At 39.8% G+C, this 26,277-nt stretch overlaps 2 protein-coding genes across 2 annotated transcripts; one reads left to right on the top strand and one right to left on the bottom strand.

Moving 5' to 3' along the window:
• Positions 1–3,330: 3,330 nt before the first annotated feature.
• Positions 3,331–14,145, bottom strand: mfsd8l2 (major facilitator superfamily domain containing 8-like 2). Its single transcript, XM_033982958.2, has 11 exons — positions 14,044–14,145; positions 13,783–13,968; positions 13,100–13,162; positions 12,898–13,017; positions 12,712–12,791; positions 11,241–11,523; positions 8,691–8,764; positions 7,441–7,654; positions 5,766–5,888; positions 4,950–5,080; positions 3,331–3,681 (listed from the first exon to the last, which is right to left on the bottom strand). Exons 1-11 carry the CDS (start codon positions 14,117–14,119, stop codon positions 3,601–3,603), a joined length of 1,431 nt encoding a protein of 476 aa, XP_033838849.1. The 5' UTR covers positions 14,120–14,145; the 3' UTR covers positions 3,331–3,600.
• Positions 14,146–15,741: 1,596 nt separating this feature from the next.
• kcnmb3 (potassium calcium-activated channel subfamily M regulatory beta subunit 3) lies at positions 15,742–25,818 on the top strand. The gene is made up of 4 exons (XM_055228610.1): positions 15,742–15,827; positions 17,162–17,365; positions 17,730–17,910; positions 25,480–25,818. The coding sequence occupies exons 1-4, from the start codon at positions 15,742–15,744 to the stop codon at positions 25,816–25,818; spliced, it is 810 nt and encodes a 269-aa protein (XP_055084585.1).
• Positions 25,819–26,277: the final 459 nt, after the last annotated feature.

The raw sequence follows: 26,277 nt of genomic DNA, 5'->3' as shown, positions 1-26,277 counted from the left end.
GCAAGACACTTCACCCTCTTTGGTGGATTGGACTCGTCAGTCTACCCCAGGGCAGGTGTGGCTACAGAAATAACCCCCTACGCCCCAAACGTGCAGTGAATGAATAAAGACTGCAGTATTAGCTTTGAAAGGTCTGTCAGGCTTGTGGATTGCAAAAGGCTATGACAGCATCATCATTATTATTATTAACAGTCGGAAGTTAAAATTCATTCTGTTTTCTGCGACTTTGCACATTAAAAATAGGTTTAATGTCAGGTGCCCTAACACCACCATCTCTGTTTATGCAAACTTGGGGCTGGCACAAAGAATTAGAGGTAAATGACTTTTGGAATTAAAAATGCAAGAGTGTGCAAAAATTCAAATGACCAAAATGAATAGTAATGTTGCGTGTCTGGCCTGATTTCTTCGCCCTTCATATTTTTCCAGTAGGTGATGGCTCATCTATCATCTGCGAGCCATTAACAAGCATGCTCGGTCCAACTAATGCCATCAGGAAGAGCCCAGCCCCTCTCCGCTCCTAACATAATTATTATACATGGGCTCCAGTCAAATACTGTTTTCCTCTTTGCAACCAATTACCTTTATCTTTGTTAGGTGACAGCGTCAATTTGGCTTCAGAGCTGCTCAATGCAGAAAGTGGCACCAGCCCTGGGTGAAATTGCCCTTGATGAAAATAGGATATATTTCATTACGTTTTATAAAAGATGTACAAGTTTAAGCCTGAAGGAAACGTCTAACTACAATTAAGTGTAAAATTTGGGTTAGGCCACAGTTCTTCTGATGTTCACAGTCCCTGGTGCAGTAAAAATAGCACTAACTTTAAAGCTCGCACGAAGGTTTTCTGCTATGTGGTGAAATCAATATTATTTGCATTTGCAATGTATATGTGTAGAGGTTAGTGTAAAGGTCAGATGTGTCAAAACCTTTAACCATGTAGCATTATGGGGGAGGTTTAAATGCTAATGTTTATTATTATTTTTATTATAGCAATAAAATACTAAAGAACACAGTGTACAACTAGAATAGATTAGAAAGGTCTACTTTCATATGAAAAACATACAAATACTTTTGTAGTCCTTTACTTTATATAAACTCATTATGATAATCATATGACTCATATTATTATCATAGGTACATTTCTTCAAATATCTTGAGCTGTTTTGCTAAAGGAGCCTGACAAACCAATACACCATGACAGAAACTTTTGGACAACATTACATATCAGTTCAAGAATTGGAAGTCTGAGGGAAGAATTATATTTATTTTATTTTTTAACCAAACTTAGCTCACCTTTAGGAGTATCCGGGTGCTTCAGTATCTGCTGCTGTATAATAGATACACTTGACTAGACGAGAGCTATTTGAGTCGCAGAGTCATCCTACCTGACCATTGTACTCCACAGCTCTTCACCTGCGTCAGCACCACGAGAATAATCCAGGGTCCTACTCTTAAATTACATAATACTGTTTTTTATCCTTGGCTGTTGCTTCTACCCTCAAATACCTCCATCTCCATAGCGACCAGCCTTCGTCCACCGTCCAGAGAACTGATTGTTGGCCCATGCATCAAATGGTTGTTCTGTGTATGTTTAAAATTTCATAAGTTGAGCTTGTGTTGCCTTTAGTATATTTAACATAGAAGCCGTGGCCTGGGACTTGTCTATTTGTGTCCTGAGGGGCTGTACGGCCTCTGCGGGCTCTTAGTGAATAACACTGTTGAGACCAGACTTTATAGAGACAGAGATTCACTGATCTGTCTAAGTATCAGGTCCACATCCGTGTCAAGGCATATGAAACAATATAGAGGCTACATACAATAAATAGATCATTCAAAGTAGGTATGGCAGGGATAGCAAGTGAAAGTGAAATTTTGTTATTAAAAATAGTTAATAATAATAATACAAATAATATAAATACAAAATACAGTAGTGTCTGATAGTGGCTCAGGTTTAAGATTTGTTGTCTTAAGGTTGCTTGTTAGATTCCAGCTCTGGTAAGTGCAGATAGTTGTTGTGTCTTTGAGCATGACCTTGTCATTGTAAGAACATGTCTGAATTAGTGATTGGTGACGGCTGCAGGGGCCACTGGAGCCGATTAGCAACCACATCTCCAAAGCATCTGTGGTAGTTTACTAATGATTCAAATGTGCCTGTGATATCCAAAAAGCCCTTTACAAATGATTACATTAGGCCTATACCTTATTCTTCTTCTAACCTAAAGGTCAGGACCCCCTTGAAAAAGAGTGGGGCTAAAAGTGAAATATAAATCATATAAGCCATTATACAGGTACAGCTAAGGGTTGGTTTTACTCAAGAATATAGCAGCGCTCTTATGTGCTATTGTTTTCAATGAAAACATCACTCAATTGACTCTGTAAGCATAATTAATACACATAAAACGCTGTCACACCGTAAAATTGCCTTGTCCTTTATGTGTTACAGTGGTCTATAGACATAAGCATTTATATTCCTGCACACAATAGACCAGTGTCTCAAGTGTGACAAACGGAAATGACAGATTAGTCTGGGTTGGCATGGAAACAATTAGGCCACTTTCCCAAAACTACAGTGTTGTGAGGTACCATATTTCAAGGCCTTTTTGAAGATAATTCTTGAAAAACAGAAATCTGCTTGTTCAAACAGAGCCAAATGAGCAATGGCCTAATTCTGCGCGCCCTGTTATCTCTGTTAAAATGTCAAGCACCTTCATGCGCTGATCAGGCTTTGGGAGTGCTTAGACCTAGCTTATATATTATGTCCTTGAGTCCACGAGATTACAATTTCCATTTTAGGGGGAAAAAAATACCCCAAATGCCTCATGCTGAGTGTAGAAAACTGGAAAGGTTACTAAGCCTTATCTGCAATTATGCAAAAACAGTGAGATTGGTCTGGCGCGCATTGCTTGGTACAAAGGGATTCTCCAAGCCTTGATGTTGCGCTCCGACATATAGCACACAGCGCCCCCTAGAGGCAAAGTAAGAACAGCTGACTGCACTCAAGTCACACCTCGACTCTTCTTTGAATAATGAACGACGAGCAATTAATGTTTAAATCCTCCCCATAGAGAAAAGATAGACTCGCAGTAATTAACAAGTTTAGTTTTTAATTCAGGCGTTTCTTCTCACACGCAATTAAGATCCACTCAAGACAAGAACGTTTGAAACTCCTGAAAATACAGCACTTTCTGGACTGTTCTCATCTAATTTTTTTTTTCCAACTCACTGACAAAACTTGCTCAGATGTTGACAACTCTAATTCTGTTCTCAATGTGTCAACTGGTTCAATTTCACAGAAGTTTGTTGTTTTTATTTATTTATTTTTGTTCGCAGCTTGAAAGTGGAGACATAAAAGTTAGGTCACATGGAAAAACCGTCTCCTTTTATCTTTCTGTCGACACCTGGGGGTATAAATAGCTCTGTTTTAAAAATAATAGGCGTTTCATCTTCAATTATCATGACTTAAACGTGAGAACAACAGTGCCCCCTGGTGTAAAATGTAATTAACGATCCGGGGGGGTTGACTGTCACATTGTGGGAGTCAGCAGGCTTCTCCAGTGCAGTAATCTAGTCCCTTTTTTGTGTATTCTTGCGTTTTTTGCAGTTTTACCCTCCACTGTCAGAGCTGTGGGCGCACTCCACTCGTCTGGGTTCAGTCAAGCGCTCATAGGACAATGCTGTCATAACCTGCAAAATAAACAGCATCACAGCAACAAAGGAAAGTTAATGTTTTTAAAAACTATTGCACAGTAAGTACTTCATGTCAAAAAAGCCACATTTTTAAGAGTAGAATGAAAAAGTGATTTCTTCCAGGTAGGTAGGATGCGTGGTCCTTTAGCATCCAACTACCTCTACCAGTAATAAATTAAAGGTGTACTATGTCTCTTTTCTGGTGGAGGTTCTGCCACCTGCTTGTCTCAATGGAGATGCTATTGCTTTGCCTGTAATGTTCCCTAGTATTGCTTTAAACGTCTATCTTCACGGAGACAAGCCGGGCCAAGTTACAGTTAGATTTGTGGAGATGTGACCTCACGCGCGTTAAGACTCTGCGTTTTCCAAGGTAACCGTAATTGAATCAGTGCAAATTATAAGTTTAATGCCGTACCATGCAACATTTTAGAGACAAGCAGGTGATAGACCCTCTCCCCAAAAAGTTACATTGTTCACCTTTACGTTTCATGAAATTGTGACTGTCAAAATGCAGTTATTTGCATATTTGTTATAGGTTTGTTACTCTGACAGATGTGTTCTTTACACTTATCCAGACTTGAAAGTGTCGCTAAATGTTCATGGCCATGTGACTCCATTTAGTTGTATTCTTCAGCTGTCAATCAAATCTTATCAATATAGTTTTGGGGCCCTATTTCATGTTTATTAGGTTTGCGTCAAATTATGTCTTATAGGTGAGTCTAACTGACTACAAGGGTTTTACAAGGCTGAAAACATTAAAAACATTACTGGTACAGCTCCTATGTCTGGAAGAAGGAGGTGAGTAGGGCATCCAAAAAAATAAAAAATAAAAATATAATATATATATATATATATATATATATATATATATATATATATATATATATATATATATATATATATATATATATATATATATATATATATATATATATATATATATATATATATATATATATATATATATATATATATATATATATTATTATTTTTTTTTTTTTTTTTTTTTGGATGCCCTACTCTAGACTAAACTGCATGTGTATCCATGTTAAGGAAAATGTCCAGAGGAAAGAAAATTGAATTTGCTGAACTTAAAATCCATACCAGACCAACTCTTATTCTATTTTGTAGAAAAAGAGGAGGATTGGCCAAGCTTCCTGGTCTTGACTTGGTGCCTAAACGTCTGCATCACGGTACAGTGTCTGTTATTGTTGCCATAGCGACAGTATCGGTTCCTTTGATCAATACATCAATAGACTCCTTACCGAGATCATTACGAGCAGAGCCAGCATCATCCCCAGCATTATATATAAGTTATTGGTCAATCCACCAGCCCACAGCGGACCCAGGATGGTGGCGACGCCCCCTACTGAGCGTCTGACGCCTTGGCTGAAGCCTATGGACAACACATCCCACAAGATATGGCTCAGAAACATATGCTAAACAGAAGTGTTAAAATGCAACTTCAATTACAACAGTAATTTGTAAGTAGAAAATAGCATGGAGTAAACATGATATTGAAAAAAATGAATGAATGTAAAGTGAAATTGCATTAAAATTAGTGTTGTAAAAGTTTGATTATAGAATAGGCAGTGGTTTTCTGTTCACACCAAGAAGCACCCAGGAAATTTACCATCAGATCTAAATTATGGCAAAATCAGGTCAAAAATAGAACTACACTATTAACTAACTGAAAAGAGGACAAAAAATGAACAAAATTTACGATAAATTAACAAAATAATGGAACTGGAGAGGGATTTGCACATACCTTGCCTTTCACCAATGTACACATAGCCCAATTTGAGAAACACTGGTCTATTTTATAATGGTTAATGAATCCTACACATTTTTAAAACAGCACCAGTACAAGATGTGGCTGAATCCAAATGGAAAAAATACCTAGTTTGTCCAAAGAATATTGTATTTTTGCAGCTACAGTGTTGATCATTTTTGCTCTGAAATAATAACTCCTGGAAGACTTCTTGTGCAGTTCTTTTCCAATATTTTTAACACACACAGCTTAAGTTCGTGAGCCTAAATTCAGCCAGTGTATAAAATAGGTACTGTAAATACAAACAAACCCTGTGTTTTCTCGGCTGTGACTTTAGAGAAGAGAGACACTTGAGACACAGCCACAAAGGGAAGGCCCAGAAGTTGCAGAAAGACTCCAATAATAAACGCCGACAGCTCCCATTCGTAACCACCTGCCAATAGAGGGATGACAACAGTACGGCGTCATTAGCCAAGTCTGCTTATTGAAATATCAGTGCTTCTACAGTCTGAGCAGCACTATCTATCACAAGCCAAACTATCCATCGTTTTGACAAATCCCTAATGCTTTTGTTGCTTTTCATTTCTCTGCTATAATGCTTTACCAGCGGACCGTGATTTCATTGTTCTGTCATATTTCTCTCCAATGGTGGGGCATGAAGGCGGGTTAATTCCTTCCACAAATGGGTTGGCAGAATATCTCTATCTCGATGCGTAGGACTTGCCAAGGCGAGGCAAGGCAAGCTTATTTGTATAGCACAATTTGTACAAAAGGAAATTCAAAGTGCTTTGCAAAATAAGAAAGACATTAAAATCAAACAAAAATACAAACAAATCAGAGCATAAATAACATAAATAATCATCATAAAATTAACATTAAAAGAGCCTTTCACCTTTTCACCTTTCAACCTTTCAATCGTTTGCCGGTAAACAGAACTGTTTTGAGCCTGGATTTAAACATTGTCAAAGTAGAGGCCTGTCTCACATCTTCAGGAAGACTCAAACACTGATTCCCCATGTTTAGTCCTGACTCTGGGCATCAGCAGGAGGCCAGTCCCTGAGGTCCTCAGAGTGTGAGATGGTTCATACGGCATTAACATGTCTGAGATGTACTTTGGTGATAGGGGATGGAGAGACTTCTACACAAGCAGAGCTGCTTTAACGTCTATTCTCTATTCTCTAAGACACAGGAAGTAAGCTGGAGACTTGTAAATTTTTCTGTTCTGCCTTGCATCATGTCTTTGTGTGGTGGAAGCGTGCCCGCTCACAGCTTTCGATGTTCCCTTCGGAGATGACTATAATCTTGTAATGAAAATGCTATTTCAACATTGTTTTTTTAGGTATCTGTCCTTTGGATTCTTTGTTTGTCAGTATTCTTCAGTTCAAAACAAAAGACAGGATATGCTTTGGCAAATAACGTTTTTGCGTAATTAGATTACAGTAATCCTTTTATATGTGTTCTCATACAGCAGCACCTGCCACTTGGAATCACAGGGATAATCGTGACAAGTTACAACACTGCTGTCCTGCTGTATCATTTACAGTGGATATTCTCTGTGCAATCCAATAGGCTTTCATCTCAAAGCTGTCACAGAGAGGTGACAAAGGACTTGGATACTAAAGCATTTTATTTATTTATTTAACTAATGGGCTTTTCACTTTTTCTTGTTGAATTTATGTTATATTTAAATTTGAAGTTAATAAATGTTTACATTTTTTCTGCTTGGAATATTATTCAGTATTCCAGGCAATTCAATAACATCTCCATAGAGACGTAGACAGATTAGTGGACCCTCCTATCACAAAACTTACATAGTGCACCTTTAACTTCTGGTTAGATGAGGAATTTTACATACATCTTTCTGGTGTGTGTTCTTTTCTTACATAAGTCTTTCCCTCTCTCACTTGTAGGCGAATCCTAATTTTCTATTATGTATTATGTATTATGTTAAGTAGTGACGTATGCATTACAGAAACACACTTTACCTCTTGGTTCACACAGGAAGGCGAGGCACCATATACAGGCAGCACTGCAGATGACCAGCCCTATGGCCAACATGGCACGGTCCGACACAGTCCTGCTCAGCCAGCGCACAAAGAAGAAGCCCAGGATGACCTCCACCCCACACAGGCTGTACATGAGACTGTTCCCCAGCTCCCCAAAGCTAAAGTAGCGCTGCGTCATGGGTGTCACCATCGTCTGGGGAAGAGGGTGAGACATAGGACAGGTCAGAGGGTTTGGTACCGTCAGGAGCAGAAGCTGAGATTATAATTAAAGCTGAGACATGCACCTTTTAAGTCCCTTAGAGTCAGCGCTTCAGTCCACATCAAAAGAATAGAGATGTTTTGATATTGAAATTGAATTACATAACCCGGGGCCAGGACATAGCAGCATAGACCCGGCTTCAGTACTTTCACAGAGCTATCACAGAGATACAGCTTAGTGCTTTTAGTGCTATTAATCAAGTACGTTATCTATTGTCTGTTTTTCGTGTAAAACATTTTAATAGTATTTTGAAATATACTTTTGACTATTGGCTCCTGTAGGTTTTGCCCACCCCCTTTTCTCGTTCTTTTAAGGACTGTAGATGGAAGTGAGCTTCTTAAATATTCATCATTTTAAAGGTGCATTATATAACTTTTCTTTACCTTTCTTCTTTACCTGGAATGTTCCACAGTATGGCATTAAACACATTCATCTTGGATCTATTCACTTACAGGTGTTTTGTTGCTGGAAACATGCGTTCGTACTGTGAAGGGGGGGTCACCTTTTCACAGATCTGACCTGGTGTCAACTTCTTGTCTCCATATAGATTTAATGACATGTGGTAAATGTTTTTTTTATAAAGTGCTTTTCCACCTTCAAGGGACTCAAAGAACTTTACCTCAAGGAACCTACTCACCACAGACACTACCATACTACATACAGTGAAGCCAGTACAATACAGAAAGCCATACTGTGGATTGGAACTTTTGAGTCAGCAGGTGATGGCTACTCCACTAGAAAAGTTACTAGAGTGTCCCTTTAAATAATATAAAGTCACTCATTTGAATTGTTCATATTTATATACCACACTGCTCTGTAACACTGTAGTATTTCTCATGAGGCAGATGTGCGTTTTTCCAGGAGAAGCTGAGAGGAGAGGAGTGAGTAGCACTGGGGTGAAGGCGCCCTGACACTGTGTGAAAAGTCTGAAACCTGAGCAGATGGATCCGAACAGCGGCGCGTCTCTCACCTCAAGCGCAGTCTGATTGAAGAGCGTTATGAACTGAGCCGTCAGCAGAACCACCACCTCCTCTCTCAGAAACTCTAGATACAAGCACACAAGGAAAATATCTGAAAACCGCACCACATTTTAAACCAATTTAACACGATGAAACAGCTAAGGGAACTATGACTGACTGCATGTGATCTCGGCTTTGGAAGACGTGAGAAAAATCCTGGCTGTACCGCTGTGTTGTTCCCTCACATTCTGATGGAGGATTTCCTGCAAAACAAAGACCCTTATGGGGACTTGGACTTCAGGCAATGTGAGATCGGCTTGCTACTAAATTTGGACATTTATTGCCAGATGGCTCCAGAAAGTAGTTTGATTTAATTTTGTTTTGTACTTTATCCCCATAGATTGTGGATATTGGAGATAGTGGAAGAAGGAAAAGTATTGACTTTAAGCAGCATTTTAAACGATGCAGATTGTGTCTAGCCCAATGCAATAGATATAGTGTTCAATTACAATTTCCCTGACTGCAAACTCCATGTCGATATGTAATGACTAACAGTGTCCTGGGGAATTTCAGTTAATATGAATATTGGCCTGAGAGCATGTTTTATTACACAGACCTAATTTGGATTGTGCACTTACTGTTAGACTGCAAATTCACTCTGTTATAATTGGATATAAGGATTTTTATTGGAGAATGCATTAACCATTTATAAGAGATTGGAACATCATACAAATTCTTTCTATGTGCGTGCAAGTTGGGTGAACTGGTGACTCTAAATACATCGTAGGGACTGAAATATGTACACTATACACACTTAATCATTGGGACCTGTCTCTCTAAAAACATAAAAACATGATGGAAATCCTTCATTATTAGATCAACAACAGATAAGATAGTGGTTAAAATAGGTTAAGGTTGGGTTAGTAGTGACCATAGTTAAGATCAGAATCAGTCTTCAAAAAATGAAGAACAACACGATATAAAACTACTTGATAGACTGCTTGAATATCTCACTTTCTTGTTGAACTTTGATACAGGAACTTTTAATACAAGATCTCATGATTGTCTATGTCTAAAAATTGGCCACAGTAAAACTTAAATGGGAAAAAAAGCGTTTGGATATTTTGCTTCCCATAAATGGAATAGATTTCAAGGACATGTAAAACTGGATACATTGGTGCCACAAATGCACTTTAATAATGCACTTTTATACTCATACCTGCACCTGATTTTAATGTTTTAAATGGACCTAAGCAGTTATTTGATTTGTTTGTTTTTGTTTGTATTGTTATGTATTTTTAGCAGATCGCTCATGAAAATTTGAGTCTGAGAGTGCCTTGTATAAATAAAGATAAATGAATGTAAGTGAATGTAATGTCCCCAAGAAGGATGGAAATACAACGTGTGTGTGTGTTATAGTTTGTATGACTTTAATGCCTAAGACCTACCGAAAACAAAATGTATTATACAATTTAGCAAAAGTAGAATAATAATAATATGTAATTTTGGATTCACAATGATTTGGCCAAAGTGGACAAAAACCTTGAAGAATTTGGAGAAAACAACATGAAACATAAATTGGTCCTCCTGTATCAATGCTGCTAGTGGTGGTATTATGTGTGGTGGATATTTTTGGCCTACAGAGAATATTTCAAATGTCATTGCTCATACTGAAGATAACCATGACCCTCCCTGAAGGATTTTCACAGCCTAAATTATTTAAAAATGTGGTGACAATGTCTCTGGCCAGTAGACACTGAATATATTCAAGAAGCCTACATGTGCAATGATAATTTTAGTGAGATGTAGGTTAGTGAAACTTAAAATTAAATTAAAAACAAAATTCATAAGAAAAAGGATGTCAGATGGCGCAATATTGAAGATAACAGCTTATATCTGTTGCAACATGGTTTTAAGATTCTTTGCCATTAAGAGTTTTAAAATATGACCATTCCTTCTCACCCAAGTTTTTAAAAAGCACCAAGAAGATGGTTTACACAAAAAGTGAGGAGGGAATCAATAATTCACAAAAGCGAATACCAGAGACACTGTAACCACTATTACACTCCCTGCTCTAAGCCAGGGATGCCAGATACCCTTGGCTTTTTCTCTGCTTGCTTCCCGCACTGTAGATTCACTTCAAAACACAAAAAGGAATCAATACAGAGGATGTTGACCATATTACTAATTCTGTCTCTATTTCATCCACAAGTCAAGCACAGCGGGGCAGTCAATAAAACGGGAAGTCAGACATCCATTTCTCTGCCATATCTTTAGAGAGTGAAGGGATCAATACGCAGGTTTGACAAGAAAGAGGAAGAGCGGGGGAGCTTCATCAATGCCATTGCACAATCACTGCTGGCATTTCATGTACTTTAATGCTAATGCGGTTGGATACATACACACTGATCTATACAAGGACACGGTGTGCACTTCCTCCAAGGGAAAATGTGTGTCCATGTGGGAAATCAATGCACCAGATATGAAACATTGAGGGTGACATGTACTGCTCCCTACACCACAAAAGACAGGGCAGGTAGTCATTGGTCAGGACAGCTCACCTCGACTGGCGCTGAAGTTTTTGAAGGGGTTGGATGTACGGCGGACTGGGTGCATTTCGGATGAGCTCTCGAGCAGGTCGGTGTTCACGGTGCTGTAGGTGTGTGTTGTTAGGTCTTGGTCCGGGCCCATGAGAGGCGCCTCCTCCTCCTCCATCATCACACCCTCGTCCTCTTTAATCTCCACCATGGCAGTGCCCCCCTCCACGGAGCTGAGGGGTGGGACGTCCCAGTACAGAGCCAAGACTACAAACTGGAGCAGCACCCACAAGAGGCACATGAAGATCTGAGGGAGCAAGGACAAAGGAGAAAAAGAAAAAGAGTTTTATATTTGTTCCAACTGTGGTCCCTAGTTCTGTAAATATAAAGTGTAAATTACAAAATATAATATAGGCTCTTGACTCCTTGTCCAGACTGCCCCTTACATAGGCTACCTTGTTTTTTTGTCATTAAATAATTGCCACAGGTGAACAAACAAAAGTCCCAAGGTGTGGAAGACAATTGTGAACCGTTAGTAAGATTGTTACAGCATTTAGCAGAACCAGCAGATGTTATGCCGCCTGTCTCCAGATATTCACCTTTGACTTTGCTCTTACTATTAACTTAAGGAATAAAGTTAATAAATTTGAAATAAATGTTCTGCAGGTGTTTAAAGGTGCACAGACAGTTCTGGTTGAGAGTCACCTGTTTGTCTCCATTGAGATATTTCTTTGCTTGGAATGTTCCACAGTGTGGCATTAAATATTGATGCCACCAAGCCAATTTACAGGTCAGATCTATGGAAAGGCTACCCTACACTTTCAGTAAGAATGCAGTTACTCAAAGTAGTTTTGGCAAAAAAAAACAAAAAAAAAAACACCTGCGATTTAATAAGTTTAATGTGGAACAATCCAAACAAAACAGTCACATTTTCATGGAGACAGTCAGGTGGCAGAACTCCCTCAAAAAAGCTACATACTGCAGCTTTAACTAAACCAAAACAATCCTGACCCATGTCCTGGGATGCATCTATAGAAAGACATAAAGGAGTACAGTTTGACATCTGTGGGACACATATTAGATTCGCCTTTAAACCCTTTAGCTAGCGACTGTCAGTGCGCTCCTCCAACGGCTCCTCAGTCCAGCTGAGCATAAAAACTGCCTCATTAACATGAATGAACACAGATCTGAACATTTAGCAATTATAAAATGATGAAAATGTGGTCCCAAATTGTGTGTTGAACAAAAGTGAAATGCAGTGTCTCTTTGATAGAATGAGGTCCCATCTGGTCCACAGGTGGTTCATTTCAGATAACTCATGAGATGTAAACAAATCAATATGGCCTGTTATGTGGGTAAATGCATCTGTGCATTGTATTTTTCTACCTGAGATGAGAAACAGAACTTATACTATGAATAAGAGTATACGAAGAATATTTAGGGACATTAGATTTGTTTCAGCATGGCAGATGTGTGATTATGAAAGAGTGGTTACCCCAGGAGACGTATACTTGTTCACTACAAAGGGCCCCACTCTGAAATCACCCAGACGCAAGAACAAGTTGAACGCCGGCCCTAGAGAGAACAGAAAAGAAGCTTTTAAAGAACACACACACCTTTTATTCAATAGCTGCTACAAATCACAAACACAATAGAAAAGCTACAGAGGAGAGATACTGACCGACAAGAAGGCCAGCTTGTCGACACGCCATAATAGCAGCAAATATCCCGGCTCGCTCCTCAGGCTGAGTGCTGCGAGTCAAAAACCCAAAAATGGAAGATCCCGCTCCAGCGCCGATACCTGAAGGGGACATGGAGACAACATAATATGCAAATCCAAACACAATGTTTTATAGGCACATGCTGAGAGGAAGAGGACTCACCTGCCACAAGACGACTGCTTAACAACAGCCACTTTGAGTATCCAATGAAATACATGAAGTTGCCTGTGGGTGAGGAGAAGTCACATACCAACAAAGGCTTAAGACACACGACCTTTATCCCACTGGACTACAGCTTTTACTACAGTTTCGTATTGGCAAGATAACTCAAATGATGCACAACTTGATGTCAAATTGTGAGATAGGACCAATATATCCAAAGAAGCAAGTAGTTAAGAGGAACTTATTAGTGTTAATTGATTCTTTTATTATTAAATGTGCACTATGTAACATTTGGTGAGGGGTCTGTCATCTAATTGTCACTGCTTAAAATGTTCCACAGAATGACATTAAAGTTATCTATCTTGCTTCTAGTAAATTACACCTCTCCATAGATCAGACCTGTAACTTGGCCTAGTGATGCAGACACAGCTGATTTCCATGGAGATATATAAGTTTAATGCTATGAAAAATTCCAGTTAAAGAAGATGGAGAAAAGTAGATGCCAAACCCCTTACCAGAAAAGTTACATAATGCGCCTTTAACTTTAAGGTCAATGTCAACAGCCAGAAAAGAGACTAAAAGATGCATCCATAACTCACTCACTACTGATAGTAATAGATGTAAAAAAGGAATTTCTATAGCACATCTATTAGAAATGAAGGTGTGGATTAAATTCCTCTCACCGACAATCTCAAAGACATTGGAGAACAGAATGATTCCCTTTGTGGTTTTGCTGTGGTCCGACCAGTACCCAAAGAGAGGTCCAGTCAACAGTCCACTCAGACTGAAGGCAGACAGCCCCAAGCCCAGGAAGTACGGAGGAGCGTCCAAAATCTGTAGATACCGCCATATAGTGGGCAGAATGACAGCTGGAGAGAAGGAGTACACAAGGGAAATTTGAAGAACAGGCCTGAATGAGACTAAACTGGTCATTTTGAACTTACCATACTCTATCCCACTGAGCATGAAAATCAGTCCAATGGTGAAAAAAGTTAGATTCCTCTTTTTGAGATTGTCCATTGTGTCGAGGGAATGCTGCCTTTTATATGTCGTCAAGAGTCGGCGTCTGTCCTAAAATCATGTCCTCAGAGCTCATCAGATAACAAGGGACAGTCTGCTTCCAATTAAACCAAGAGGAGTCTGTCTCACTGTTGCACATAGCCAATGGAGATCACATGATTACCAGTTAGACATATTTAGTCCACATTGGAGCTATTGATAAAGTTTGAATTCACACTCTAACCCTCGCTGTCAGGCAGTGTCTCAGGTTTCCAGGTGAGGTAAAGTACACTCGGCTTTATACATATTTAATCATGTTTTCTACTGTTGCATCAGCAGCACTTGAGTCTCGCACGGTACCCCAAAGAAAATAAAGTTTGTTTGAAAACTTTTTACAACTTTTACATAAGCCCTCAGTTATTCTAATATGATTATGTTTTCTCAGCTGTTATAGGTCTTAACATAATGGGTGTCTATAGGCTGGGATATGATGCCCACTTTGGTTGCATAAGGTCACTCTCAAGTTTAAATCATCACTCAATCCCCTATTTTGATACAAACCAAAAATAAAGTGTCTTTTATTTGAAGGAAGGAATATAGGACCCTCCATGTATCTTAATAAAGAAATTGCCCACTCTCTATTTTATTTTATTTCTAGCACAATTGACAGTACCACGGTATTTTTCACTAGAGTGCTGCATAAATGAGTTTTGCAGTGAGTGTCGGGCTCATGCTGCTGTAGTGTTTATAGCCGTGGGCCTGTATGTTAAACACAACTGCCACCAACGTAATGGCCCCATATGCTTTTCCACTGAACTGTATGAATAATACAAATGTTTGCAATAAAAACACAGAGAGCACAGTGCAGCCACATCAACCAAGAAAAAGACAAAGCTGAAAAACAGTGCTATACGATGAACTGAATCGAAATCTGGAAACAAGGCTTCATTTATTTACTATGGAGACTCCACTATGACACGACAATCCCAGATGAGGACACTTACAGAATGTCAAGCTATGAAACACCTGTGATCGAATTAAGATTTATACATTTAGAGCCGTATCACTGCAGTCCTGATCTCTCCTCCTGAAATACTGAAAATGTTTTGGTTTTTTTTAAGTTTAAAATGTGCACTTTACACCGAATGGAATTACAACTTTAAAGCATTCAAAACTGTCTTTTTATTTTATTTTATTTATTCATTTGTTTACAAAATTGTTCCGGCCTGTTTAGAGTCAAATGACAAAGAAAGAGTAATCACTACTCACCTAAATGTATAGGTCCATATCTTTTTGTCCATTCTCCTTTATGTTGTCCGAGTGTAGTTTAAGTTTTTACCATTACATTTGAATAATCCTCTGCTTCTTCCTTCCAAAACAAATCACTGCTGGGATGCCCTGATCCACAGAGAGATCATTAGCATCTTACCTGCCGTACCTGCGCTCATCTCCATGGCAACAGTCATGAGGGCGGAAGGTGCTTGGCTCTCACCTTTGAGCTTTGTCAACAGCTCCAGAGTAAATGAAGGCTGCAGTGTTTTTCAGGCCCCTCACAGGAGACAGGGGATCTGCTTTCTGAGCACCTGGACTGTCACTGAAGTTTGTCACAAGTCAGTTTGAGATTTGGAGGGATAAACTCGGGGATGTTTTTGAACACAGCATCTCCCCGGAGGTCATTCAACATCCCCATTAACATCAATCTGCAGGGCGCGCGCAGACGTCAGACACGGTAAGAGGAGAGAGTGGAAACAACCGGCAGCTCGCAAAAAATAGGAATGCTATTTGGGCAATAGTTTAAGTACTAGTATATAACATTTGAATAGTGAACATATTAGTAGGCTAAATATGAATGTTGTGAAAAGAAGGTGCACTTTTAATAAATAAAATCATTGTTTACCACAGAAATCACTGAAGTATTTGGGTCAGATTCAAGTCTGGGCACAGAATTGCTAACTAATTGTTTTTCTATTCTTCTACCCCATTGTTCTTCATATTCATTGGAGGGGAACTATAATGTTTAGGAGTTATGCAGTTATGAGATTTACTTATATGTTGAGTAACCCTTTAATAAAATTAGACTTCTCAGAGTAGTTTTCAGACTAGTAAAGCTTGATGTTACTTGCACTGATTTAGCTTTATCTTTTTAAATTTCCACAAATGTTTATATATTATCAATGTTTTCCCGACCCAATGACTTAAATTTCAAATTATAATGCCGATGTTGCATCCAGAAAGTTACTCTTACAAAGAAAGGCTGTTTCTCTTGAGTAGTACTTACCGCAAATACTTCTTATTTGGATAATTTCTTGGACCACTTTGTACTACTACTTTCATCTGAGAACAATTGTTAAGTACTATACCCACCTCTGTTGGCTAAAAGAGTTTTCAAAAAGATCTATGTATTATGTGTACTTTGGTCCTTAATGTTCCAAAAGTTTCTGAAACAAAAACAAATGCCAAATCAATATAAAATAAACCAAACTGAGCTAATTATAGAGAATCCATTTATGACTTCATTTAGAGCATGATCATAAAAGCTGTAGAAAAACAAATGACTGTTTAGCATTTTGTCTTCTATCAAATCTTTGGCCCTCACTGGAAACAATTTGGCCAATGTGCATGACATCTTCTGAGACTGAGACCAAAAACACACTTAAATCTCGGCTGGATTTCATCGATCTCATCCATAACCATTTTGTAAATGAGTTTGTAACATTTTTTATTATAATTATAGGTACAGAAGTACAGAAGAAGATAATTATGGAAGTTAGAGAGAGATTCAATATGAATTTATACTTTTTTAAAAATCATTTCAATGTGTTCCCAGCATTAACTCTTATTGCTGATGGTCATAATGTTATGGCAGAAAGGTGCCTATATGCAGGTACACAGTATATTCAATTATCCATAATATTGTGGTTGTAAGTTGTTTTTAAGATATGCAACATTTCAATATTGTATTGAAAGACTAAAAATTCTAAATAAAAACTGAAAAATAAAGTATCTCGAGATATACATGATAATTCCTGTTGTCAATGTCACCCACATATATGACAGACACAGAGAGCTCCTGAATGCAGCGGCCACTCCGGAGCAGGAGTGGAGTAGAGGAGGGGATTCACACAGGACCCACCGCAGTAGGACCCCCATGTCTGTGTCCAGTATTGGGGAGGACAGAGCCATCCTGCTGGGCTTTGCTATGATGGCCTTCGCTGTGCTTATGTTTTGTGTGGTCGGATTCACCATTGTCAAGCCATACATTAACAGGTACACTAGTCTAAATTACAAGTGCAAGTCTCCACAGGCTCATTTTGTTTTGTGCTTTACTGTGTGTGTGTGTGTGTGTGTGTGTTTTGACCCTCTATTCCTAGCTATTTAAGGCTTTATATTATCAAAACAAGATGTTATTTATTTTAGACTAGAATCAGATTCAAAATAATTGTGCAAAGAAGAAATCCCACATTGCACTGCAAACATTCAAATGTATGTGCATTTTTGCTGCATCACTAAATAGTAAGTAATCCTAACACACAAGTAAAACAGAAAACAACACAATCCTGTGAGGGCAGAAGTAAATAGCATTTGTATAAAATGAATATCTCCTGTAAGATGTGGGTTGCTGTTGTTTCAGTGATTGGGAGATGCGAGCCAACTGCACCCTGGTCCACACACAAGTGCTGGAGGAGTGGGTGAGCTGCCGAGGAGTGAGCATTGTCCCGTGTCTCCAAGCCACGGTGAACCTTAGCGGGACAGGACCCATGGGACAGGGGCTGCTGCATTATGACGAGGAGGCTGTGCTGCTCACTCCAGAGGTACCACAGCCATACAACATGTGGAACATTACTAACAACTATTTCACATATGTTCATGTTCATACTTCACATATAAATGTTCTCTTATCTTATGTTGCATTTCTATCACTTAAACAGAAACTTTTGATCATCAAATATAAAATTCTACCAGTTAAAATAACTTGATGTAACCTGCACTCTTACTGTACTCGATTACAATCACAAATGAACCTGGGTTGTCAGAGCCTTAACCTACAGCCCCCTTTAGAGGATGTAGTGAGAGTCTGAGTCTCTCTAATAGACTGAATGGTTGTCACAGGTTCTCTAATAGCTAGAAACCATCTGAGTGCATTAATAAAATTGGATGTGTCAAAAACCTCAATTACTTTGATATGAAATGCCCTTATAGTTAAACATGTAAAAATAACAGCACACCTTTTGTTTTGAATAGCATGTGCCATGTTTTTTTTTTTTTTTTGAAGGCACAACCCCTAGGCTGAACACATCTATACCCACATTATTGAATGGGGGTCTATAGAGAGACAGTCTGGTGGGAGGTCAGACATTTTCTGTCTGCTGAGAGGGGCACAATGTGTTTTGCAAGTTATGCAGTTAAAGATGATTGCACTAACCTTTACTTTGCGTCCAACAATCCACCAGCCTGCAGGACAAATGGCTCTTTCAGTAAACAGGCAACCCTGGTTATTAATTTGTTGGCGATAGTGCCTTCTGAGATGTACTGTGACGTGATGTGGCCAGGAATGATGAGAAAATACTTTTCGTTTTGGTTTAGATTTGAGCTTGCTATGCGACGAGTAGCAGGAGTCCATTTTCATCCAAGGTTTTAAGGTTCTTCAAAGGACTGCCTCAAAGAAGTTTTTCTTGTTTTTGCATGCACTTTATTTCATCCGCATGTGGATCCTGCTGCACTACTTGAATCACGACATGTGGAAAGGCAGGTTTATTTGTGTAGCACAATCCGTACACAAAGTAATTCAAAACATAAATAATCAGAAATAATCATCATAAAATTAACATTAAAGGAGAAAAGTGCAGAATAAAAACCTTTCAGTCATATGCACAGCTAAACAGAACCGTTTTGACCCTGGATTTAAACATTGTCAAAGTAGAGGCCTGTCTCACATCTTCAGGAAAATTGTTCCAGGTTTTAGCTGCATGGAACTGAAATGCTGATTCCCCATGTTTAGTCCTGACTCTGGGCACCAGCAGGAGGCCTGTCCCTGAAGTTCTCAGAGTGTGAGATAGTTCATATGGCACTAACCTGTCAGATACGTACTTTGGTGCTAGGCCATGGAGAGACGTAAGCAGGGCTGCTTTAAAGTCTAAAGTCTCTCTGAGCCACAGGAAGCCAGTGCAGAGATGTGAGCACAGGACTTATGTGCTCGTACTTCCTGGTTCTAGCCAGGACCTGATCAGCAGTGTTCTGGATGTACTGCAGCTGTCTTAACGCTCGTTTTGAGAGGCCAGTGAGCAGGCCATTACAGTAGTCTAATCTATTGGAAACAAATGCATGGATAAGTCTCTCTAAAGGTGCACTCACACCGGGCGTCAAAAATATATTAGCATAATTGTGGCTGATGTCTTTCAACTTTTTCCAGATTATGACATCGCTAAATCACTGTAGCGTAGTGTCGTAACGGGTGAGTGTAGCGGACCAAGGGATGCAGACTCGGGGCAGATTTACGGTGTTTATTGACAAAAAGGTGCAGAAATGGGACAAAGTACGAACAGGGGGTGATCCGGAGGTGAGCAGGAACACTGGAACCGACAGGCACGACGGGAACGCAGGCATGACAGGAACACAGAAAACAGGAGACACGACAAACGCAGCACAGACAGGGTGAGTACAAACAGACGATCTCGCACCGAGTGTCTTCTCCCATCTCCTCTTATCCCTGGCAGGTGTGGCGATTAGCTAGATAGACAGCAGGTGCGCGCGGGAGGAGCCGAGAGCTCCGCCCAGCTCCAGGCACAGGCAGGTGAGGGAGGGGGAAGAGCACACAGGGAGAACAGGAAAGGCAGGATCATGACACGTAGTCTCTGATTGGTTGACGCGTCAAACACCAAAAGTTTAGCTTTTTCAACTTTGGCATCGGATGCTTTGGACACACAAACGGAGCATCTGACCGCTGAATGCTCAAGACGCACCACGTCAACGCCAGATTCGCACCACTCTGACGCCGCAAAAACACAGGGCATCCAAGACGCGCGTCCACCATTGACTTTGCATGTAAACTCAACGCTCTTGACGCCCCGGTGTGAACACACCATTAGTCTAGTTTTAACAGTATACCTTTGATTTTTGCAATGTTTTTTCGATGGTGAAATGCTGCACATGTCATTGATCTGATGTGGCTATTAAAGTTCAAGTCTGACTTGAAGACTATGACTTCAGTCTTGCCTGAGTTTAGCTGGAGAAAATTGTTTTGCATCCACACACTGATCTGTCGGATGCAGTGGCAGAGTGAATCCACTGGTCCATATTCACCTGCTGCCAGTGAGACATAGATCTGAGTGTCATATGTATAGTTGTGGTAGAACATATTATTGCTATGTATTAACTGGCCTAACGGCAGCATGTAGAGATTGAGCAACAGGGATCCCAGGATTGACCCCTGGGGCACCCCACACGGCAGGCTAATTCAACAAAGAACTCCCTGTTTCCTAGATAGGGCTTGAACCAGTTTAGTTCAGTTCTCTGTAAGAGTGTCAAAGGCAGCACTATCTAACATCACCTTGATAAGAACAGTCTCAGTGCTGTGGTGGGGTCTAAAACCTGACTGGAAAACATCAAGGGAGTTGTTAATTTGGAGAAAGTTGATAAGCTGTTGGTAAACTACTTTTTCGAGGACTTTGCCTAAAAACTGAAGATTTGAGATTGGTCAGTATTTGTTCCATAATGTGGCATCAAGACTGCTCTTCTTTAGAAGAGGCTTTTGATAACCGCCGTCAAAGCTCTTGGGAATGTTCCAGAATGAAATGACAAGTTAACTATGCAAGCAAGTAGTGATAGCAAACTGTTGAGCACAGAATTTAGAAATTTAACTAAAGGTAACACATCGAGGCGGCATGTAGATAAACTCGATTGTGCTTGTTTAATCTGTTATTGGTAGTGCTGTTTCACGGTAGTGCCAACCATTGCACTGTTTGGATTTGCATAAGCATGAACAAAAGTTGTGAATGATGTGCAATAAGCGAGCAAGTGCACGGGTGAGTGATTTCCAAGAAGAAAATGTGTGAATCTCTGAGAGCCAAGCTGTTTGAGTTGTAGTTTTGAGTCTTGATACCTGTGTTCTGACTTCTGCATCAGTGTTGTGCTTGACAAGGTCAAATGTGCAAGTGGAACAGTTCTGATTCCGAAACAGAATGTCTGGGCTGGTGAGTCATTTAGTAGGCAGGGACAGAACGAGTGGCGTGATCTGGCTGCTAGCAATGTAATGCCACTGACTGGGCTGAGATGACCTGCGCTTTCTGTACACACACTTGCTAACATAGACATAAAATCTACATGTCTTGTTACAGATATAACCTACGAACATTACTGTCTGTGTAGAACACAGTGTTGTCAAGTTCAATGTCTAGATCATGTGAAATTAGATCTCCAAGCTCTACTGCTAATACAGCGGCACTAAGCTCTAATCTTGGGATGGTCTGATCAGGGCATGGAGTTAACTTTGCTGCACCCTTCATAAAGTCAACTTGGCAGTTTCCTACTGTGTCTGTAACCCTAAGATAGGCTACTGCTGCTATTGCCTTACTGGACGCATCAGAGAAATTGCAGTTCTTTCTTTACAGCAGTGGAAGGTGAAATGTCTGTGTACACGCTAGTGATCGACAGTTTTGACAGTTCTTTGAGCAAGTCTTTCCAGAGTGTCCATGTTGCTTCCATTTCTAGGGGTATTAGAGCATCCAAGTCTCCAATTTCGACAGTGAGTTTGCGTAGGATGGATTTTCCTTGTATAGCGGCGCTATGAAGCCAAGTGGATCACAAAGGCTGCTTATTGTTGACAGAATGCTTCGTCTAGTAAAGGGCTTAGTCTCATCTCATGTTTTAAAGATCTTTTTTAATATCCCAAGACTACACTGCATTGGGACAGAATAAGTTCAAAGTCTTTCAGGTCTTTTGGATGGTCTTGGGACAGGAAAACTTCCAAGACTTCCTTCCTGTTTGCTGCAATTTAGATTTGATTTTAAAAGTGTGTCATGAATTCTTTGCAAAAGGGATCCAGCTTTTTCAACAGTGGCCAGGAATTTGAGCACATCATCTAAAAAGAAGTCACGCGAGACAAGCTGCTCAACATTTGGTTCACACTCACAGTGCACGATCGACTGATGCAAACCGTATATGCTGAAGAGGGGCTGTTCCTGAATACTTTATTCATAAAGTTCATGAAATGCTTTCATTTCATCCTTTCTTTCAAAGTTGCAAACACGTGACATTAAGCAGTTCAGTGCTTGTGGCCTGTTTGTTTATTTTTGACGCTGTGATTTTAACGGCAAAGGATTTGGCCAGTTACCTTCTTTGTCCTTTGTTAATCTGTACTCCATTATTTTCAGAAATGCTTTGTCTTGAATGGAGGGTGAGATGTAAATTGTCGAGTGTGAACACATTACATCCTAAGTGGTCAGGTTCACATGTGGTACTGTCACCGAATGATGACATTGTAAGGAACTTTTTATTGTACACACTTGGACATGGCTTGAACATTGTGTATTGAGGTTGTGAGGGGCACTTATCTGCTTGCAGACTTTGTGAACTCTTACTCGTTCAAGTAGCATGAGTATTTGAACATTAGAGTTCAGGTCAGGGATATGAGATGTGCGCTAGACTCACAGGTGACTGTGATGCATGACTGCACTAGGAATGGGAATGCCATCTCTGTCATGTGGAATATTTTTGCATTCAATTAGACTAAGCAGTGGGATTTGGACTGTGCCATCTAGAGCTTCCACTACATAACCAGTGGCTCTCCTACCCATAGTCTCTTCAACACCTGCACATGTTCATAGTGAATAGTGAGAACTATTAAACAACTCAACTCAGCCTGTAGGGTAAACTTTCACAAGACAAATTTTAGAGCATGATCTACCTGCCTCACTCTCACCACAAACCTGAGTGCAATTGGAGATTATGTCATCAAGCTGCACGTTGCTTGGCTCCCACTGTGCTCTGCTGGGTGGTCGGCTGTAAGTTCTGGTTCTGTCTGCTGGGAGCTAGGCCAGCAAAACATTTTTCATTGCCACACTCGGAGTACTGGATGTGCTTGGATGAGGCACAGTATTTTCCTTTAGAAAAATGTTCTGTCGTTGAGTGGTTTCATGCAAAAGGTTTTGCATTTTGTTAGAAGATGAGCCTTTTTGTGCAGTGGACAGAATTTCTCTCTATCTGTTCTTTTGTTTTCATGAGTTTGTACATCTGGGTTAGAGCCATGAGCTATGTCTTCTTAGTTTCTCACTCTAACCAGTATGTTTGCTCTCCAAGAAGGTTTGTTTGGTTTGGGAGGAAATATCAGCATGTGAGGTGAACTGAAAGCTTGGGTCATTTCTAACATTTGCTTCTTGTGTGACAAAGTTCACAAAAACAGTAAATGGTGAATAAGTGTCACGGCTTTGACGTTTGCAGTTTCCTCTGAATGTTATCCACTTTTCTTGCAAGATAAATGGGAGATCTTGCATGGCAGGATTTACACCTCTAGAAGTGTCTATAAAGGAGAGGCCAGGGAGATCTCCTTCAGCTTTAGCACACTGCATTTTCATCAGTAACTCGCTGAACTTTCTAAGCTTGGCATAATCCTTGGATGTGATTTTAAAAAATGATTCTTCTCTTTTGAAGAATGCATCCTTGATCAACCCAGCTGAGCTGTAACATTGTTCAAGTCTGTCCCAAATAATCTCAAGACCTGAGAAAGGATTGTTAATGTGTATGGTTCTGATTTGCTCAACATGCTCAGCAGATACTTTGCCAAGACATTTTAACATCAAGTCCATTCCCTCACTGGCTGACATGACACTCTAACTGCATTACTGGAAGAGCGCTTCCATGCTCTGAAGTTTTGAGGTTTAAAGATTGTAATCTGTGGATGCTGACACCTCGTGGGACCATCTGATATTGTCAGGTTTAACAGGGCAGGAGAAGTCACTAGCTTCTAACTCACTGTTTTGTAATGGGTGACTTTCTTCATTGCTCACAAATGTAGCTTGGGCCATGACATACTGTTTTGAGTGCTCGATTGTTTTGGGAAGGAGTTGGATCGTTTTGCACATCTAACTGAAAGTCAGCAGCTGCTTCTTATGCCTCTGGTTCTGCTATGGCTGAAACTAAATCTGTTCCTGTTGAATAGCTCAATAGATGCTTCAAGTTTAGCTTTTCCTAATTTCAAACCAATTTAGACAGGCCTTTGCTGCCTCAGCGTTTGATGTTCCCTTAGATGAAGCAGAACCTGTGGACCCAGTTTCAGACCGGGTCTTGCAGGATGCTGACTTGCTGCATGGACCTTTGACAGGTGAGCTGATGGGTTGAATGGGGCTGTCCAATAATGAAGCCTTGGATGAAGCCTTGGAGATGGAGCTTTGTCGGCCATAGGTGCATTGACTAGGTGCTGGGACATGCTGCTTGATATAGGAGTGGTCAGCAAGGATTCATTCTAACAGTTGCAGGGAGATGACCGCAGAATCTCCAACATGGATGCCGTCATGGTTGTCTTTAAGCAGGTTTAATGATGCTTGGAAAAATAAAATTGGAGAACATGCAAATGTAAAATTACAATATGTCTACTACAGTGCAAAATATATAGAATACAATATTGCAAGTACAAGTTTGTAAGCCCACACATTAATGTCTGTCTGACGCCATTTTGAGAGCTGCGCAGTCTGTGTACAATTAGCATATTACCTTGTTTGTGCGACTGATATCACAATGCTGGACACTGTCTTAGAAATCACATTATGAGTAAAGTTCTTGAAGACAAGTACAAAATACATACCGGTATTATAACCCTAACCTCAAAATCAAAGACATTTACGGAATTAAAGTAGCAATCAAACTGGTGCTGGGATGTTTACTTGTTGGTTTACTGCTGTTACTTCCGTTCAATAAAGTTCTGTTCAAAACGCGTCTGCCTGCATCTCCAACAGTGTCCACTAGATGACGCCACAAACAAGCGTAACTTAATTAAATTAAAGACAGGATAAAATATACATTAAAATTGTTTTAACTACTTTTTGAATTCAAAACAAAACACTTACATGTATTCAATTACAGATGTTTTCACTGTAGAAAAAAAGAAAAAAAAAAAAGATAAGATATATACTGTTAGCAAGCTCGCTTCTCCACAGATCTGACTTGGACTGTAGGTTTCGCCTGCTGGTGGTAGATCCTAAATCAGAAAGGTTGCGTAGTGCACCTTTAAGGGTATTACATTTTGGATACACGTGTTTTTGGAACCGTTAGCTACATAAAATACTACTAATACTACTACGCAATTACCTCAATTAATTGCTTCAATAAAAATGTTTATGATGTTATCACTGTATAGTAGCTTGAATGGCACACATCTTAATTTCCTGCAGTGTTTCTATGTACCCAAGTGTCAACTGGAAGCTGCGGCACTTGTCTCTGAAGTGGAGGAGGTGAAGAGGAGGTTGGACACATACCTGGGGAGGACATTTACCTGTCTCACCGACCAATCACTGCAGCCCAAAGACGGAATCCTGGAGCGAAAGTATTGTCTCCGGACGGTCTTACTGGCTCTGCTTTGGCCCTGTATGATGCTGGGGGGCGGGGTCCTGCTGGTGGGCCTGGTCAAACTCACCCAGTACCTGTCCCATCTGAGCAGCGAGGGAGGACTCAACAGACAAACTAAACTGTATTCACTACTCAGGCAGACTAGTCTCCTGTCCCCTGCATAGGGCAAACCAATGTGCCTTTATGTACGATTCATATTTATTTCAAATGGTGATTTTTATTTATGATGAAATGATTGTTCAATACTGACTTGAAATATTTTTACACAGGCTATAGCTTCATGAATGGTCTAAAGTGCCTTGTATATTGTATGTTGTCATAGTGGTATAGTAATTTGATAGGAAAATGCTTTATTCAATGGTACAATAAATGCATACATTTGTTCTTAACAGACATGGTCAAATGAGGATGACAAAACCAAGTATTTAAGGAGCTTTATGAAGAATATACAAATGTGTGGATATAACATTGAAACATGCTGCTTCCATTTTGTGCTTTTCATTTTCCTCTCCTTCATTTCACCACAGCCTGATCGGTTTTCATCTTTACAAAGCCTGAAGCGGCATTGAACTATGATGATATGCATGATTCCTCCTGTTTGTTTTTTTTGGTAAGCGGTAACG

The sequence above is a fragment of the Periophthalmus magnuspinnatus genome, chromosome 17, assembly GCF_009829125.3.
Source record: "Periophthalmus magnuspinnatus isolate fPerMag1 chromosome 17, fPerMag1.2.pri, whole genome shotgun sequence".
NCBI classification, from domain to species: Eukaryota; Metazoa; Chordata; class Actinopteri; order Gobiiformes; family Gobiidae; genus Periophthalmus; species Periophthalmus magnuspinnatus.
Note: the sequence above shows the minus strand (reverse complement) of the source record. Positions and strands in the feature narration are given on the sequence as shown.

Excerpts from the sequence above, each read along its gene's own strand:
- mfsd8l2 (XM_033982958.2), bottom strand. The coding sequence starts at position 14,119 with ATGGACAATCTCAAAAAGAGGAATCTAACTTTTTTCACCATTGGACTG. Across the intron at positions 13,018-13,099 it reads AAGCAGTCGTCTTGTGGCAG|GTATCGGCGCTGGAGCGGGA; the intron begins GTGAGTCCTCTT and ends TGTCCCCTTCAG. Across the intron at positions 3,682-4,949 it reads CTCTGCTCGTAATGATCTCG|GTTATGACAGCATTGTCCTA; the intron begins GTAAGGAGTCTA and ends TTTATTTTGCAG.
- kcnmb3 (XM_055228610.1), top strand. The coding sequence starts at position 15,742 with ATGTTTTTGAACACAGCATCTCCCCGGAGGTCATTCAACATCCCCATT. Across the intron at positions 17,366-17,729 it reads GTCAAGCCATACATTAACAG|TGATTGGGAGATGCGAGCCA; the intron begins GTACACTAGTCT and ends CTGTTGTTTCAG. Across the intron at positions 17,911-25,479 it reads CTGTGCTGCTCACTCCAGAG|TGTTTCTATGTACCCAAGTG; the intron begins GTACCACAGCCA and ends AATTTCCTGCAG.